At 45.8% G+C, this 19791-nt stretch overlaps 1 protein-coding gene across 5 annotated transcripts in view; it reads left to right on the top strand.

The window, feature by feature from the left end:
- Positions 1–940, top strand: part of LOC135921783 (dermonecrotic toxin LsaSicTox-alphaIB2i-like) — a 37651-nt gene extending 36711 nt beyond the window's left edge. For all 5 annotated transcript variants that reach the window (XM_065456134.1, XM_065456123.1, XM_065456108.1 and 2 more), the window contains one exon: positions 681–940. In XM_065456134.1, the coding sequence (XP_065312206.1) occupies positions 681–891 (211 nt within the window). In that variant the 3' untranslated portion in view covers positions 892–940. The remainder of the gene's footprint in view (positions 1–680) is intronic.
- The last annotated feature ends 18851 nt before the right edge of the window (positions 941–19791 follow it).

Here is a 19791-nt window from a genome sequence, read left to right as displayed (position 1 = left end):
CTCTGCGCTAGGGGACACGCCGTGGTTGCTCAGTGGCTATGGTGTTGGGCTGCTGAGCACGAGGTCGCGAGATCGAATCCCGGCCACGGCGGCCCCATTTCTATGGGGGCAATAACAACCGTGTACTTAGATTTAGGTGCACGTTAAAGTACCCCAGGTGGTCGAAATTTCCGGAGTCCTCTACTACGGCGCGCCTCATAATCAGAAAGTGGTTTTGGCACGTAACACCCCGTAATTTTTTTGCGCTAGGGGAAGGAGAAGAGTGTAGGCAAGAGGGAAGGAAGAGGCGCATGACGGGTGGCGATGAGGCACAGACAGTGCTAACCTCCGCTCAGACAATGAACAGTGGTGCAGAATGACGGTTCTAGCAAACACGTTTCTCTGCTTGCCCTTTGTATGGCGTGGAAAAACAATAGTGGTGTGCAGAAGGTAACGTTTACCATCACGTCACCTCTCTTGTACTTCAGTAAGCGCTTAATAACTTTAAAATACGTCTTAAACGTAACCGCCAATTAAAGCAAACCGCAAAGAAAAGCTTCGCTTGCATCGATTGCCACAGCGCGTTGGATCTGCATAATTCTGTGGTGTGTGTCTCTTCTTTGTGTATCGTCAAACTGTTGCGCATTCCAACCTCCGGATCTGCATAATTTGTTTTCTTCTTTCATTCGTGCATGCCGCAGGAGAAACGTGGACGGTATAATCACAAACACACCGGACCGCTTGGCATACATTCTCAAGGAGAAAGAATTTCGAAGCAGGATGCGACTAGCCAACGCCTCTGACAACCCGTGGACTCGTTTCGGATGTCACCACAACTGCGAAAGCAAGCCCTTCATTTCGATGGACGTTCTGAGTGACGACGGAATCGCAAGAGCTGCCACACCTGCTTAACTCAAACAGCGAGGATGCCTACAGAATGAATGGGTACTCATGAGTTCGATGGAAGCTCGTCTGCTCAGGTAGCGTGTTAGATTATTGAAAAATTACGGTCACTGACAAAGTCAACAATGAAAAGTTTGACATTTCGGAAGCTACGCCTGATGCATTGAGAACAAGGAACCTGCTGAAACGTCCAACTTTTCGTTTTTCACTTGCTCAGTGACCGTAATTTTTCATTAATACAGAACGAGCGGGTGCTCCAAGCACTGTCGCCCACGGATTACCTGCGCGGCATTGCCTGCATAAAAAACATCCGAGCGTGCAGCCATGCTGTCCAGGAGAGCCTTCCGAGGCTCGACAAGTGTTCATCGCATGTAGGCCCACAAAGACTTCAAGCCAGAGCACGTGTACCGACCACTAAGATGAGGGTGACCAGTAAAATTAAGCAACCAAGCTGTGACACCAGAGACTGAAGATTTTTAGAACGCAGCGTTTAGGCGCCCGTTCATTCGTCGAGTGTTGTCGTCATCGGTGTAACCGAGCGAACAAGCACAACGAAGGATGAAAGAGTGAACGCTGAGAGCAGCTGGGGAGGAAAGACGGCGAGAGCAAGGAAAGCGCGAGGAGGAAAGAGTAGGAGGAGGAGGGAGCAGGCGTAGCATGAGAAGAAAATCACAGGCGGAAAGTGTGGCGAAAGGGTGAGGAGGAAAGCAGAGTGCCGCACGAGACGTGGCCAGGTATGCGACGAGCGCGTCCACCGATACCATACATGGAAACTCGAGTAATGGAAACAAAGCGGTGGCGTGAGCTTCTGACCCGCGGCGCATACAATACTTCGCCTGCGCTCCCGACGCTAAAGAATGCGCCCCGCGCGAACCCCGCGTTCCCGTTTTCACGATTCCTTTCTGAACAAGGAGCGATGCCACCGGCGGAAATGCTTCGTCCGCCGCTCATGCTAAACGAGCTGCCCGAGCAGAGTCTCAGCGCCGGCGCCAAGAGCACCTTGACCTTCAGAATCGAATTGTTTGCCAAAAAAAGGAAAAAATATAGCGAATTCAAAACACCTAAACAGTTGCGCCCAAAGTTCGCATTTTGGAGTATCGTAATAGTCGGTGATTTTTTCTTTTTTTGCATTGTAAGGAAGCGCTGGGGTTCGTCGTTGGTGGAAGTGCCAACTGGTCAGCGTTTATTATTATTACTATATTATTTACACTGTAATTTATAATTAAAATTATGTTATTTATTGGGGAAAAATAGGCATTGAAGAGATAGAGCCGGGGTCATTAAAGAACTACCTAACTTTACAATTTAATTACAGCACTGTAATGGACAATAAATATAAAGTAGATACAGGCAGAATGCTAGACTGTACTAGATATATTAAAGCATGATTAGCTCAAGCACAGGCTAGGCTACTATATGTTGCCACCTTATTTCGAGGGGATGTCACAACATTGTAAAGCCAATGAGTCCAGGAACTAACTTGACACACGTCCTGGCTCTTCGAGGAGAAGAGTGCAACTGGCGGTGAGGCGCAGCAGACCGCCGTCACTGGCGTTACATATATATATATATATATATATATATATATATATATATATATATATATATATATATATATGTGTGTGTGTGTGTGTGTGTGTGTGTGTGTGTGTGTGTGTGTGTGTGTGTGTGTGTGTGCGCGTGTGTGTGTGTGAACTTCTCTGTAACCGCCAAATCCACTTGAAGCGGAACGGAAAAAAATTTTCGTCAGTTTGGTCATGTCATCAACGCACCTCACCATCATCATCGTCATCAGCCTATTCATGTCCACTGGAGGACGAAGGCCTCTCCCTGCGATCTCCATTTAACCCTGCAGCACCAGAAAATACCACCAGAAAATTTCCTAATTTCGCCACTCCATCTAGTCTTCTGCCGTCCTGTACTTCGCTTCACTTCTCTTGGTGCCCATCCTGTTACTCTAATGGTCCAACGGTTATCTAGTCTGCGCAATACATGACCTGCCCAGCGCCGTTTTTTTCTCTTAATGTCTGTTGGAATATTGTCTATGCCCGTTTGCTCTCTGATCCAAACTGCTCTCTTTCTGTCTCTTAAAGTTATGCCTAGCATTCTTCGTTCCATCGCTCTTTGCGCGGTCCCTAACTTGTTCTCCAGCTTCTTTGTCAGCCTCCACTTCTCTGCGCCGTATGTCAGCACCGGTAAAGGGCACTGATTGTATACTTTCCTTTTCAATGATAACGGTAAGCTCCCATTCAGGAGCTCACGATGTCTGCCGTATGCTATCCAACCCATTCTTAACCCGCGGTGGTTGCTCAGTGGCTATGGTGTTAGGCTGCTGAGCACGAGGTCGTGGGATCGAATCCCGGCCATGGCGGCCGCATTTCGATGGGGGCGAATTGCGAAAACGCCCGTGTACTTAGATTTAGGTGCACGTTAAAGAACCTCAGGTGGTCGAAATTTCCGGAGTCCTCCACTACGGCGTGCCTCATAATCAGAAAGTGGTTTTGGCACGTAAAACCCCATAAAAAACATTTTTATTCTTCTGTGAATTTCCTTCTCATGGCCTGGGTTCCCTGTGATTTCTTGACCTCTGTAAACGTACTCCTCCACAGACTCTAGAGGCTGACCTGCGTCCTTAAATCTTGTTCCCTTGCCAGGCTATCTATCATTATCTTTGTTTTCTGCATATTAATCTTCAGTCCCACTCTTACACTTTCCCTGTTAACGTCCTGAATCATTTGTTGTAACTCGTCTGCATTATTGCTGAATAGTACAATGTCTTTGGCAAACCGAAGGTTGTTGAGGTATTCACCGTCGTTCTTTACTCCTAAGCCTTACCAGTTTAATAGCTTGAGCAATTCTTCTAAGCACGCAGTGAATAGCATTAGAGAGATTGTGTCTCCTTATCTGATTCCTTTCTTTATAGGTATCTTCCCAGTTTTCTTGTGTAGAATTAAGGTGGCTGTGGAATGTCTGTAGATATTTTCTAGAGTATTTACGTAAGCGGTCTGTACTCCTTGATTACCCAATGCCTTTATGACTGCTGGTATCTCTATTGAAACAAATGCTTTTTCGTAATCTATGAAAGCCATATAGAGAGGTTTATTTCTTGATAACCTGTTTATTGACATGGATGTGATCCATTGTAGAGTAACCTTTGCTGAAGCCAGCCTGCTCCCTTGGTTGGCTAAATTCCAGTGTTGTCCTTATTCTGCTGGAGATTATTTTGGTAAATATTTTATATAATACTGGGAGTAAGCTCATGGACCTATAATTTTTTAGTTCTTTAGCGTCGCCCTTTTTGTGGATTAGCATAATGTTTCCATTCTTTCACTTTTCTGGGACCCTTGCAGTCGATAAACACTTCGTATAGAGAGTCGCCTGTTTTCCTACCATTATGTCTCCTGTATCTTTGATTAAATCGACTGTCATTCCATCCTCTCCTGCCGTTTTTCCCCGTTTCATGCCTCGCAAGGCCTTTCTGACCTCATCTCTACTTATAGGAGAAGTTTCTGCACACTGTTCATTATTGTTTTGAATAGAGCGCTCCTGAGCCGTCTGGGTACTGTAAAGGTCGGTATAGAATTCCTCCGCTGCCTTTACTATATCTTCCAGATTGCTGATGACATTACCCTGCTTATCTTTTAGCGCATACATCTTGGTTTGTCCTATTCTAAGTTTCCTTCTCACTGATTTCAGGCTGCGTCCATTTTTACGGTTTCTTCAGTCTTTCTCACGTTATAGTTTATAATATCACTTATTTTCGCCTTGTTGATCAGTTTTGACAATTCCGCGAATTCTATCTTATCTCTTGAGGTGGACACCTTCATTCTTTGGCGTTTCTTTATTAGGTCCTTTGTTACTTGGAAGAGCTTGCCTACTGGTCGCCTTGGAGCCTTGCCTCCCGCTTCAATCGCTGCCTCTGAAGCCAGTCTCGTTACGGTTTCATTCATTACCTCTATGTCATCATCATCATCATCTCTCTGTTTTAAGGCTGCATATTTGTTTGCAAGTACCAGCATAAATTTGTCTGCTTTTACCCTTACTGCCTCTAAGTTTACCTGGTTTTCTTGAACAATTTTACTCTTTCTCTGTTTAAATTCGGGTGGATCCTGGCCCTCACTAACCCATGATCACTACATTTTACCCTACCTATTACATGAACATCCTGCACTATGCTGGTATCGGCAGAAAGTATGAAATCAATTTCATTTCTTGTTTTACAATTAGGGCTTTTCCACGTCCATTTTCTGTTGCTACGTTTCCTGAAAAAAGTGTTCATTATTCTCAGCTTATTCCTTTCTGCGAATTCTACCAGTATCTCGCCTCTAGCGTGTCTAGAATCGCCACCGTAGTTGCCAATTGCTTGTTCACCCGCCTGCTCTTACCCCACTTTTGCATTGAAGTCCCCCATTACTACTGTATACCGCGTTTGTACTTTTCATATCGCTAATTCAACATCTTCATAAAACTGATCTGCTTCCTCATCGTCGTGACTGGATATGGAGTGTAGGTTTGTACTACCTTTAATCTATACCTTTTATTCAGTTTGACTACGACTACTGCTACCCTCTCATTGATGCTGCAAGATTCGTCAATGTTGCCCGCTATGTCTTTATGGATTAGGAATCCCACCTCGTATTGCTTATTATCAAGGAGACCTCTATAGCAGAGGACATGGCCGTTATTCAGCAATATGTAAGCCTCAGCAGGTCTTCTAATCTCACTAAGGCCGATAATATCCCAAACAACGTGTGATAGTTCTTCGAAGAGTCCTGCTCAGCTTGCCTCACTCGAGAGGGTTCGGGTGTTAAACGTTGCAAGGGTCAGTTTCCATCAAAGCACCTCAATGCTGCATTAAGTTTAATACGGATATCCTATTATAGCCGGTATTCAAGAGTAAAATTTTTATTTCAACATATAGATATGTCACGCATTTCACGGCACACTTTCATTTAAAGGGCCCCTCACCAGGTCTGGCCATTTCGAGCTGACAAGAGCAGAGTATACATTGCGCGATAACGATCATGTCTGCAAAGTATGACATCGCTACGCGCCGTGGAAAGGTCTGAAATTTCAAACCGAACGCCGTTTTTTCTTCTCCACTTGGTCGCCGCGCTCCAAGCCGAATGATGACGTACTCGTGTGCCTGCGCCTACGTACTGGTGTCCGCAGTGTGACATCGCTCGTGGTGACACGTGACTTCGATAATTATTCAAGACAACATCTGTTATCTGTGCGATCTGTTGTTTGAATTGACGAATTGAAGTTTAGAGAAATAATAAAACACACAAACTGAATGTCTGCATGTTTCTGTTTTACTTCGCACCGAAGCAAGAGAGATGTACTTCCGCTTCGTCTGCTTTCCCACGGTCGTGCGGTCATGTGCACAGGTACCGAAACTATGCCATTTTTTACCGTGTTCCAGCACGTGATCATGCACTACGACCCGCTTGTTCTGCCTTAGTATTCGTGTAGAACTGAATTATACCGCTAGTTATGTGTCCTTGATGACAGCGCGCAAAATTCGTGCGCTGCGCGAACGAGAAGTGCGGGCGAGCGCGACACATGCAGAGACACATGTCGAGCGCGACGTGTGCAGAGAGCGTCTTGCTTGGCAGTGGAGCCCGCCTGCGGAAATCATGGGTTCGCGGCACTGAAATATTTCTATCTCGGCTATCAATGAGCCGATTTGAAAAATTTTTGCGGTCGAACGCTTCATAGAGGACACGTAATAACTTCCAGAGTATAACCGAAATTCGCTATGGGGCCTGATAAGGGGCCCTTTACAAGATGTTTTGGCCTGCCTTGGCCACACAGAAAGTCTACATAGCAGCGCCAAACACTTTCGCAATGCTGTGCGGTAGACTTAAAGGGACACTAAAGGTTACTATTAAGTCAACGTGGACTGTTGAAATACCATCACAGAAACCTCGAAACGCTTGTTTCGTGCCAAGGAGAGACTTATTTTAAGAGAAAATGCGTTCTGAAGCGTCCGCGTACCTCTAGCGCAGTTCAAATCGCCCGCCCTCCGATCGAGGAGAACTGACATCATGGTCTCATAGTGACGTTGCGCCATCGGTGAGTAGAACGGCGTCCGCAGACGGTGCTACGGCTTTTCTGCGCAAAACGCAAACGCGCGGCCAGAAACAGAGCCAAGACGGAGCCGACAGCAGAGCGAAAGCGGGAGTACGGTGGCTAGCGGAAGGAGAAACGAATTACGTCCCACATTACGTCCCACGGCACACGGAGAGTCCGTTTTCGTTAAACTATAGGCTGCGGCGAGCTCGCAGCGTGGTCGGCGTGGTCTGTGAGAAGTGACGAGCCTTTTCGCACTCGCAACAGGGCATAAAAAAGTGCGAATCGACGCAAAACTCGGCCTAGAAACGTGCTTCGCCACAGCTGACCCAGATGTCGTTTCCCGCACCGCCACCAGGCGCCGCTACTATACCTCAATCTCTAGCGCAAGACGCCCATAAGCTGGTACTTCATTCTATGACGCAAACTTCGACGCTCGTCGCAATGGACCCTGACACCGACAGATTGGCTCGCGATGGTGGGCTCAACGTCAGCGATTTGAGCACCGACGAGCGCGACCTGCTGCTGAGGGCTCGCACTGCCGGCGTCGTTGCGTACTACGACGGCGGCCTCGACACCGGCTCTCCGGAGCGGGAAAGCAACGAGGGCTTCCCACGACATCACATGGACATGGCATTCTCGCTGCTTGTTCCAAATGAAAGTTTCACGAGCCAGCAGAACCCGCACAGCACGACGCGATAACGAAAGTACTGAAACTCCAAAGCGTGCGCGGCGCAGAGTCGAGCGCGCGGAGTCGAGCGAAAACGAAACCTTTCGACCACCCATACTACTGAAGGGTAACGTCAAAATCTTATTTTTTGTTAGAATCGAGTAGACGTAGACAAGTAGCATTTTCTTCCGTCTTATAATCGAATGAAATGATATTTTTAATACGAGTAGTTGAATATTAGTAACATAAATTACGGGGAGACCTTTCGTCATCGGTTTAGTACCGGAATGTCGCTGGGGGGTCTCAAATCGTGTCATGCATTTACCTCAATTTCTCGGTTACTAAAGCTCTGTTCGCGATTATATTGACGCCTTAGACGTTCTAGAACATTGCTCTACCACTTTAACTTGACTTTCTGGTAACCTTTAGTGTCCCTATAACACAACAAATGTTGTTTCCTCGGAATCATCCCTTGTTGTATAAAAAGAGTCGCTAGCGTACGTAGCGATGACGATGACTGCAGATGTATAGAGTGGGCGTTTCTTCCTCGCAAGCGCACTCTTCTGAACAGTCGGCAGAATTTTTTCGGTCTTTCGCTCTGTTGAAGTGTTCGCGGAGCAGACCCATTGGCTAAGTCGTTCTGGCTCACTTTTATTTAAACAGCTCCAGCATTTGACTCATTTTTTTATTCAAAACTGCTTTTTATAATCAGTGTTCCAACCGGAAATCAACCCATTTTGATTAAAAATATTAGGATGAAAGATGCCAAGCCCACTCAACACATTAGTCGTTTAGCCGTCTACAAGACATCTTGAAAAGATTAGCAAGGCGTCTTGGCAATCACCCTATAATGTCTGCAAGACGTCTTCTAGACGTTTTCACGATATATTTAAGACGTCTCGTAGCCGTCTTAACGTGACCTTGTTAGGTATTTTAAAACGCCTTGTAGCCGTCGTGAAGACTGGCTAATGCATTGCCAAATTAGGAATACAAAACATTTTGCAATACATATTGTGGCCGTCTTAGCGTTCCTAACTAGAACGGCAACAGAAATGACATAATCTAAGTGAGACGGGTGTCGTCCGCCATTTTATTCCAACTTCTTCCTTCTCACTTCTCCCCTAGCACCTTCCTTCGTCTTCTTTCATGCGTCCAGCGCAGACCGCTTCACTCTTCCGGATTTCTTTTAATTACACCTCCTGGGGTAATACTTGAATACGTTTCCAATAGCGGCGCACTCCGTTTGGCCCGAGGCTCCGGCGTACCAGACATTCTTCAATATCCCATGCTGGCATGCAGTCTTAATAACTTGAAATGGTCCGCAATATTTTGAATTTGAGGGCACAGCTCCTTTCCTTACAAGGACATAGTCTCCAGGCTGTATGTCCGGTATCTCGCTACTGTGCCTTTTATCAAAGTTTCGCTTCATGCGGCGCTTGTAGATCTCCTGTTCTTTGACAGTTTTCCTTACTTCCGCAAGTTCGAGGTTCTCTAGGAGACCTAGCTCACGATCTGCAGGAAGTATGGGCGCTGTACCTGAAGTTACAAAATGAGGGCTGCAGCCTAAACTCGTGGTGTATGATCTGTTGTGATGCTTCACAGCGGCCTCGAGACAGCACTTCCAGCCACCGGCAAAGTCTGGATACATCTTCAGATACTGTTTGATGTCTCGTATGGCACGTTCCGCTAGGCCGTTTGCTGCCGGGTGGTATGGAGAAGAATACTTTATCATGATGCCGTGCTCCTGGGCCCACTTTGATAATTTGGCACTCCGAAAAGCCGGCCCGTTGTCGCAGACGAGCGTCTTTGTGTGTTTAAAACACTCAGCTTTGAGGAGGTCTATTACGCTGTTTGCGTCTTCTTTGCCAGCTTTAGCCGCAATCGTCCGTGTGCACTCATCTATGGAGAGCAAGAAAGCTTGCGTTCGCTTCACTCCTTCCCCCTTCTTTTTGAGCTCCGCGAAGTCCAAATGAATTACTTCGAACGGGATGCTTGAATATTCAGGGTTTGTCATAACGTCTGTCGATTGCTTGAATTTAACTTTGTTCACCTGGCAGAGGTGGCATGTGCGGATGTAATGGCTGATGTCGTTTTTCATGCCCGGCCATGTGAATCTCATGAGCAATTTCTTATAAGTGCGCCAGAAGCCATCATGTCCACCCGATTCAGGGGTGTCGTGGTATAGATGAAGAATCCTTGGAATCATAGTTGGTGGTACGTGATACTTTCCATTGATAAACTGGAGCTCTTCTGTACCTTCCCATAGCTTAACATGATTGATTGTATCTGGATTATTGCTTGATTCCTGTACAAGTAATCTTGATAGTGCGTCAGCGTCAGTGAGGAGTGGGCCAGGACGGTGCGAAATTACGAAATCAAATTGTTGCAGATAGTTCACCCATCTAGCAATGCGGCCTCTTGGCTGGGCCATGCTCAGAAGTTGAGTCAATGCTTGATGGTCCGTGAAAAGTATGAATTTGGCACCTTCCAGGTAAGTACGAAAGTACTGCACAGCTTTTAAGACGGCCAGAGCTTCCTTTTCTGTGGTACAGTAATTGATTTCGGCGGGTTTCAGGGTATAGCTGTAGTACCCCACGACGTAGTGTTTGGTTTGATCAGCTTGTTTGGATGGCTTCTGGTATAGAACTGCACCGGTAGCATAATGTGATGCGTCCGTGTTCAGCACGAAAGGCAAGGAAAAATCCGGTATTCGCAAGATGGGGTCCGACGATATTAGTTTTACAAGCTCACGATAGACAGCTTCGCACTTCTCGTCCCAATGAAAAGGCACGTCTTTCTGAGTTAAACGTGTGAGGCACCTTGTTCTCAGTGCGTAGTCTTTGATAAACGCCCGGAAGTGTCCTGCAAGGCCAAGAAAAACGCGCGGGGAGTGCACATCATAAGGCTTTACCAGCTTGGAGATTCTCTCTACCGATTCTTGCTTGGTGCTTTTAGTCTGTCCATCAAACACCCTGCCAAGAAATACTACGGTATCTTGAAAGAACGCACTTTTCTTGAAGTTGACTTTGAGTTGGGCGAGACTGAGGGCATGAAGAACTTTTGAAAGATGACTACGGTGTTCGTCCTTTGTCTTTGAGTAGATGATGATGTCGTCGATGTACACATTGCAAAATGTGCCCAGGTAAGGTTTCAGAATGTCCGTCATAATCTTCTGAAACCACGCAGGGGAGTTTTTCCAACCAAATGGTAGGCGGTTGTACTCAAACAAGTCAAATGGGGTTATGAACGCGGTGTACTTCTTCGTTTCTTCACTTAGTGGAATCTGCCAAAAGCCCTTGCAGAGATCTATTCGTGAAAACCAATGGCAACCACCGGTTTCGTCAATGATGTCGTCGATTCTCGGCATTGGATAAGGTATCAATTCAGTTTGACGATTGAGAGCCCGGTAGTCTGTGCAGAGGCGGAATGTCCCGTCTTCTTTAGGTGCAATAGTGATAGGAGAAGCAAATGGGGATACAGAAGGCCGGATGATACCTGCGTCTAACATTTCTTGCAACTCCTTTTTCAGCCACACCTTTTTATCTCTGGACATATTATAGGGGGTTCTACGAACCACTGTTTTATCTGCGAGCTCGAAAGGAACGACATGGGATTTCATTGCTGGAGGGTAGCTTCCTATGCATATAAGCTCTGGGTACTTAGTCTTGATGTCTTCGTGGTGAAAAATTAGCCTTGATACACTAGGTTCTTCACCAGGGTCTTCTGTTCTTATCGTGTCTTCGGCCATTACCTTGTCATCCCAATAGAGGTTCATCTTAAGTTTTTTCATGTCTGGACGGGACAAAAGAAAATCGTAGGTGACATTGGGAATGGCCAATACGTCACTGGTAATAGCATTTCCTTGAAATTCAATAGCCAGGGTTACCCATTCGCTATGCATGGTCACTGACCCATCGTAGGCTTGGACACGCAATGTTCTACAAGCGTGCAGACGACTGGCATCCACTCGAGTCTTGTTGATAATAGATACCGAAGCTCCACTGTCAACGAGAGCCTTCACTTCAATGCCATCTACCTTAATGGGGGCGTACAATAAGCTTGACGACACCAAATATACTGTCTCACTGAAGCTCTTTTTCTGGGGCTTGTGATGCACGGTAGACAGATTATGTGGAAGTAGGTTGCCGTGAACTGCGGTAATTGGTTCTTCACCATCCTCACAGTCATGATTTACGCTTCCCAGAGATTTGTTTATGAAGCTGTGTTCACATTCAGTTGACGGCAACGACTCTAGATTGGAATCAAGTTGCTCTGTTCTACCATCTGGCTGTCTTCTCGATGTAATTCTTGGCACTGAGGTCTGTAGAAAGTTCAGAAGGTCATCAAACGTTCTTGGACCTTTGAGCTGGACATGACAACGGATCTCGATACACAACCCTTGCGTTATCAAAGCTACAACAGCAGAAGACGACAGCTTCGGTTCTGCAGAATACAACAGGCGACGCTTCTCAAGACAGTACTCAAGCAGAGAGCCACCTGTATAACTGAACCGCAGTGCCGCATCCCATCTTTCTACTGCGTTGCCTTCGAAAGCCCCTAAAAAGTTGCTTTTCCACAGTTCCCAACATGTTGTTCCATTATCCATGAGTTGCACGTCATACCATTTTCTGGCTATACCGCCCAAATAGCGGCGCATATGCAAAATCTTTGTGTCGTCGGAGTGCCACAGATTCTTGTCACAGGCGTACTCGAAAAAACACAGCCAGTAGTGTGCATTTTGCGATTTTCCTTCAAAAACATCTGGTTCAACAATACTTCGTGCTGACTGCTCTCGACTAAGCGCTTGGACGAAAGTTCTCATTATTTCGATCTGTTGTATAATGTTCCTTTGCAGTTCCATAACACTCAAGTCTAGGCTCACCTTCCCGGCAGGCGTTTCCTCTTTGAGGGTGCCACATCGTATGGGTTCCAGAACGAGTTCGCTCAGTGTCTGCAGTTGTAGATTCACTGTCACCGATCCTGTTTGCACGAGGGCTTGGCGGCTGATTGCAGCTTGTTGCAGTACCACGTTGATCAGCGCGGTAGAACTAACTTCAAGAGGAAGGTCCGTCGCTGGCTCACCGTGCACTTGGTATCGGGTGAACACAACAGACTCTGATGACGCCTGGTCGACGAAAAACGTCACCCGCATCGCTGGTCTTCGAAAACTGTCGGCTGCGCCAAAATGTAGCGTTCCTAACTAGAACGGCAACAGAAATGACATAATCTAAGTGAGACGGGTGTCGTCCGCCATTTTATTCCAACTTCTTCCTTCTCACTTCTCCCCTAGCACCTTCCTTCGTCTTCTTTCATGCGTCCAGCGCAGACCGCTTCAAAGAACAACTAAAAAATTTATTGAGACGTTTCTTAAAAACACACTTTAACAGTTTAAACAGGTTCCCGAAGACCAAAGTATAACACATCTTATTCAGTAATTACGTAATGTAGCCCTACAATTTTTTGAGCGACTGATTCTTTAGTACCTCAAAGTGACATATACAAGCCATTTCAAAACTCTTTAAAGAAGTTTCGTCACAGTATCTTGTCAGGACTTTTAACATTCCTACAACCGTCAGCACCTTAAAGCTGAATTGGAAAGTACCACTTTTGCTAATTGGGCGAGGGAGTAGTTGCACAGATGACCGCAACATCTGCCAAACATGTCAACTCACAGCGGGAGCAAGATTGTAACAGGAAGTACTAGCACAAGGATGGGGGCATTTTAAATAGTCTGTGGACGCAAAAACTTCTGTCACATTATTGCAATCCAGACGGTACGTCTCTGCCCGATGTCAACTGTCCTACGAAATGCTGCGTAGCTTCAGTGATGTGGCTCGAATCGGCCAACGCTGCACATATGCGATGGTCTGCGAATACCCAAGATTATTTTACTTCATTTGTGAACACTGATCGTGATTTGCAGGTGGAATATCACACAGTACTCCAGCCCACTATCACGGAAGTGTCTTTTTTCTTACGTGGATTTTTGGCACACATACAATGACTGAAAAAACACAAAACAGCCTTCCTGTATCACATTAAATACGAGGGTGAATCAAAAAGTCGTTGCTTTTATTTTTTAGCCAAATTATGGCTGTAAATGCGAAGTCAACATATCCATTCCCATTGGACCTTTCTTGGACCTTCCTGCCCTTATCTGCCATTAGCTCCATGGCACGGCGCTGATGTCAGTTGTTGAAGATGGCGGTTGTGCTTCACACGTCCACGATGTACGAGCAATGATTCGTTTACTAAGGAGCAAGAGACGAACGCCCATCAAAATCCACAGCAAGATGCATCCAACGTATAGGGAAGGCGTCTCGCTTTGAGGAGATTCACGTGCAACGATGAAGCCAAGCCAGCAGTGGGACACTGATTCCACAGTCAGTCGGACGAATTCTGCCACAGGGGCCTCTAAAATTTAGTTCAGGGATGGGACAAATGTCTGAACTAGTGTGGGGCAATGTAAATGATAGTGTAAGGAACATAGAATAATAAGTATATCTGTAATTACCTATATGTAGCTTATTTCGGCTAATAAAAATTAAGGACAAAAACTTTCTGCTTCGCCCTCATATAAAGGAAATGAGTGTCTCCTGCTACCTGTTAAATGGACAAATGAAAGACAATGTTCCTCATTCTTGCAATATTGAAGAAATGCTTAGCTGCACCGACACCACTAATGCCTACGGTGCAATTCTTATAACCCACCACCACACCAATGAAATATTGCCCAGCCCAGAAAAGTGACAACAGGTGTTAGTGACACGCTTAACATAAAGCGTAATTAATCATACAAATGAAGCGCTAAAGTTGCCAAAGGGCTGAAAGAAATTGTAATCCGGCAAATCGATATATATATATATATATAGTGAAGAGGAATTTCCGGCGCTGCAGACGCATCGCCAGTCCGGGAGGCGCGAGCTCGAAATTGCCTGGGCTGCTCTGGCTGAGGCACGCTGCTTGGTGCTCTCTCTTGTACCGTATTCGCATTAGAATATATATATATATATATATATATATATATATATATATATATATATATATATATATATATATATATATATATATATATATATATATATATATATTGTTTATACTGCACCTTCTAGAGTTTTGCTTTCTAACTGTTTCTCAATTTATCACGCATTGCTACTACGCAATTCAAAGAGCTTGCTTTCGCAGCTACACAGTCTGATGCACTCGGAGAAAATTCAGCTTGTTCCTAATTTGGCTTCACATTGATTTGGCACCTGATATCAGAAGGCAAGACAAAAGATAACATATATATGCTACAATCAATCCTTGTTATAATGAATTTGGGATGTAATGAACTAAACTTCCCCTTGAAATCCCGATAGATATCCACGTAATTAAAACCTCATTTCAACGACGTAAAATTATTTTGTCCACAGATATACCAAACTAGATTTGTCTTCGAAATAGAAAAGATCTAACCTTTGCAGGCCGAACATATCGCTTTCCGCGAGGTTCAGCACACATTCGGTACCAAAGTTCAAAAGTCGTGGGTCTTTGCATTGAATGCGCCGTGGAACACTGGTCCTTCGCACGATTGCGTGTTCATGCGCATAAGCAGCAGCTCATTACCACTCTCACACTTTCTCTCACTGCAGCGCCGCGTAGGCTGGTGCAGCAAGGTGTGACCTCGGAGATTGTACCGGTGCAATCTCAGAGGCCACGCCTCCCTGTGGAGGCCACGAGCTGCACGAACACGACGAAAATTGTTCGCGTCGCAGCGTGGAAAGGTAATTTCTTCAACCGCGACGCCGTTTCGCTGGTTTTACGGTGCTACAGGCGAGTCAAACAGGGTGCCGAAACGGAAGATCATCACATTGAAACAGAAGGCAGCTATCGTAAAGGCAATCGTGTCAGACGCTAAAAAGTCGTGGGTTGCGAACGCCGACGTTTCTTTTGCTGTTTTGTTAAACTTTGAGCTTACGTGGCTCTGTATCGGTTCTGCAGGCCGCAAAGCCATTTTATTCTAGCATGCAAAATTTATGCGTACCATTGGGCATATATTGCAGTAAAGGTCAGAAATGAATATAATGAAGTAATTTGGGCTCCCCCTTCACATAGGTTAAAAAAAGGCTCAGTTTCGCCCGAAAGGAGAACAATCGAGTGCGATAGCAAATTAACAGGCAGCCATAAGTAGTAAGAATAGTACTTTTATCGGTCGTACCAACTTGTAAGAACTCGCTTGCTTACTAAATAAGCATGTTGTCAGAGCTCACAGCAAACATGAACACATCACAGTTGATGACTGCGGCCACTCGCTGTCAAAACGCTGGCGTGAAGAAATGGTCCCTTGAGTAAACGAGCCCTTAGCACATGTTCTGGAAACCTGTTAAGTCATTGTCGCCCATGTTTTGATTTGATAGTTGCAGCATGAACTGGTAGATGTGATGAAGTTGCAGAAAAAGGGAATGTTGCCAGGCGTTGCATACAGAATACCCTGCAGCGCCAGCTGCGACCAACTCCGCATTGGCGAATGCAGTAATTTTGAGAGCGCTTGAAGCGGCATATGTATGATGTGAAATAGAATAATTAGAAGTGAAAGGAAAAGGTAAGTCGTTTGCAATGCACTTGCGCGGACCAGGTGGCGGTCTGTTTATGCCACTGACCGGGCCAGTGCTTCCATTATTGCCAAGGAAACTAGAATTCAAGCCAGCATCTCTAGTCTCTTGGCATCCGGAGCACGGAAAAAGCAACGCTGAATCTCAACGATAGCAATCGTCAACCTGCATACGCAGAATGCCCAATTACAGATGCTAAAGCGTGCGTAAGCTCGCCATTTCTAGCAGTTCGTGTTGTGAACAAGGCTTCCGCACAGAAGCCTAAACATCTCATTCTTAACACCTTTTGAACGGCGTCTGTTTTCTTCGTCTTTTTTGTAACATGGATTCCAGAACCAAGAGAAAGCATAAGCAGGATGTAGCGTTCCATTTTAATTTTAATATTATATTTCAAAGTAGGCAAGTTGATGTGAGTGACAATCTGAAGAGGACGAAAAATGTATGTGTTAATGACCCTTGCGGTTTAAATTAGTAGGGCAGGTAGGTTTCTCAGAAATCGTGTGCCGCAGCAAGAAAAATATCTGAGATAACACACAGTTCTGCATACAGTTACAACACTCGATCGGTACAAAGCTTGCAGTTAATCAAGTGCAATAAATACATGTGCCGCAAGGGCGGACGCATTTAGAAATTATTTAAAGGCACAAGGCAACGTATGTACGCACATTGAGACCCGTTATTCATGCACACTATATACATCCGGGTGTTCCTGTGAAGGGTAACTTCTTCTGTTGTTATTGAGGCCGCAATGACACATTCACCTTCTCCTGTCATCCTCTCCTCAATGGCAAGCTCAATCTACTATGCGGCAACAGCACACTCAACTAAATTGGGACTAAATGCGTGGGCCATATGCAGTGCCCACATCACTGCTTCAAACCACTGCGTTATTGAGCTGTTTCCCATGTGTATTGTTCTATATGGCAACACATAGTCCACTACGGAACAACAAATGTGGCCTCGCGTCCAAATAAAACAAATGTGGCCTTATGAAATGACTGTTTCTGCTTTGCAAATAATTTGTTTTGCTATAACAATGGCCTATACATACGTGGAGCACATGAGAGCAGCTGTCACATGCGTCGTACAGCTTACCAGTGCTTGACTTGCCGATGTAACACTACAAGCCTCTGATTTTGCTCAACACTTGCCGCTAGGTGCAAGTGGACACACGCACACCTCAATTTATTTAATTATTCAGATATCTCACACGATCCCACCGGAACATTGATTGAAGAAGCATTTACCATAGAGGGTGTTTCAGATAAGCCAGGTCAAACTTTTAAAAATATTCTCACAAAAATGCAATCAACTGCCCTCTTGAGCAACACAAATAGCATTTACCTATTAACCTCAGTAATTAATTAACAACAATTTATTAACCTTATCTTAAAGCATGGATTTAAACTCAATATCTGAGTTGCATAGTCTATTGAGATATATCCAAATAAGTTTTTTTCCTTGACGATAGCGGCTGTGGCTTTAATTTTTCCACTCTGCAAATAAAGAGCGCGATATTTAAAAAAGTGCCGCGTGACTACGCACCTAGTGCTGCGACGTTATTGTTGAACTGGAACTGTGAGAAAAACGTCAGTGATAGCCTGTTGAAAGCCGGCCAGGTAAAAACGCACGTCCGTGCGAGCGATTTTCTGCGACAGTCACATATCCATATATGTATTAAACTAGCGCTCACACTATTGCGTAGCTGCTCTGCGTAGGCACACATATTCTGATATCCGCCGCGGTAGCTTAGTGACTCTATCGTCGCGCTGCTGAGCTGAATTGTCTATAAACTTTGTCATAAGTAAATTATGTATAACGAAATAATAGATTTACCGAAGTACATGCAATCCCCTTGAAATCTAAACATCGATTATCGTAAACCTCGTTTTAACGAAGTGAAATTGTTTTGCCAATGCATATGACGAACTAGATTCGTCTCCAAAACCAACAATGCCGGCCGTTGCGCATCGAGCACATCGCTTTCCGCCGGGTCCCGCATTCATTCGGCGCGGCAGTCAAGACTCGTGCGTCGAATGCGCCGTCGAGCAACACTGGTCTTTCTCACTTCCGCACGGAAGCCGCGCACCAGCAGCACTTTTTCCTTATTTTATCGCATCTCTCTTTTTCAGCAGTGAAGCTAGGCGCACCCTCCGAGATCCCAATCTAGGAGACCATGCCTAGCTACGCCGCGCCACGTATCGATGACGATGCTTGCGCGCGACGTACTGAAAACCAGTGCCTCCAGTTGTCTCTCTCAGTGCGGCGCGCCGCTTTGTGCTGACGCAGGCGTAACCTCCGAGATTCCCTAAAACCGGCACCAACCGGCCAAGCTAAGCCCGCGCGTTCACACAGCGGAGCCGATGGGCCGCTAGAAAGCTGCGGATCAGGTAGTTTCGCTTTCAACAGCCGAACGCGTCCGCGAATACATCCGTGCTCGTTTCTGGCGCTGTGGCAAGATCTGTCGGCCGTATACTTCGACAGATTTCACGACAATAATTTGAGCGAGCCAAGTGAAAAGCGGAAGCGAGGCAGCATCCCATTGTAACATAAGGACGCTATCGTAACGGCTGTCGCGTCAGGTGCTAAAAAGTCGCATGTTACACACCGTGGAGAGTGTTCCACTCTTTTTTCATTGAATTTGCACCGCATACGGGCTGAGCAGCGGCTAGGTGTGCCGCGGAGCCGTATTCTTCTTTGCATGTGTAAAGTTGTGCATAATATTGTGACAGCTCGTCGTGTTCAACTCTTGCTTCGCCCCCTGTCCCTTCAGACTTGAATGCCCTAACAAAAATGATTGCTCCGGACCTTCCGGCCTAGCGTGCTCAAGAACGACGTTTCCTCCTTGCCTCATACTGGGACATATTCGACCTTGGAGAGCGCCCTCTAGGACAAACATCTGTCGTAAAACATCGAATGAACACCGTTGATGCGAGCCCGATCCATCGGCGACCCTACCGGGTCTCGCCTACTGAGCGACATATCATTCAACATGAAGTTGACAAGATGCTTTCTCGAGACGTCATCGAACCTTCTTGCAGCCCATGGAGATCCCCTGTTGTACTAGTTAAAACGAAGGACAACAGTTGGCGATTTTGCGTCGATTATCGACACCTAAACAAGGTAACAAAGAAAAACGTCTGTGCGCTACTATACATTGACGATGCCCTGGATTGCCTGCATGGAGCACAATATTTTTCGTCCATCGACCTTCGCTCCGGCTACTGGCAAATCGCCGTCAATGACATGGACCGCGAGAAGACATATTATATTACTCCCGATGGCCTGTATCAGTTCAAAGTGATGCCTTTCTGTTTATGTATTACCCCGGCCACATTTGAACGAATGATAGACGGCCTCCTACACGGTTTATAGTGATCCATCTGCCTCTGTTACCAAAACGACGTGATCGTTTTTTTTTTTCCGACTTTTGCGACACACCTCGAACGTCTATCGGCGACCCTATCTGTTTTCCGTCAGGCGGGGCTACAACTAAATTCGTCCAAGTGCCACTTCGGTCATCGTGAAATTTCTGTGCTCGGACATCTTGTCGATTCTTCTGGTGTACGC

The sequence above is a fragment of the Dermacentor albipictus genome, chromosome 8 (genome assembly GCF_038994185.2).
Source record: "Dermacentor albipictus isolate Rhodes 1998 colony chromosome 8, USDA_Dalb.pri_finalv2, whole genome shotgun sequence".
NCBI classification, from domain to species: Eukaryota; Metazoa; Arthropoda; class Arachnida; order Ixodida; family Ixodidae; genus Dermacentor; species Dermacentor albipictus.
The sequence above is the reverse complement of the archived record's forward strand: the minus strand, read 5'-3'. Positions and strand labels throughout refer to the sequence as shown.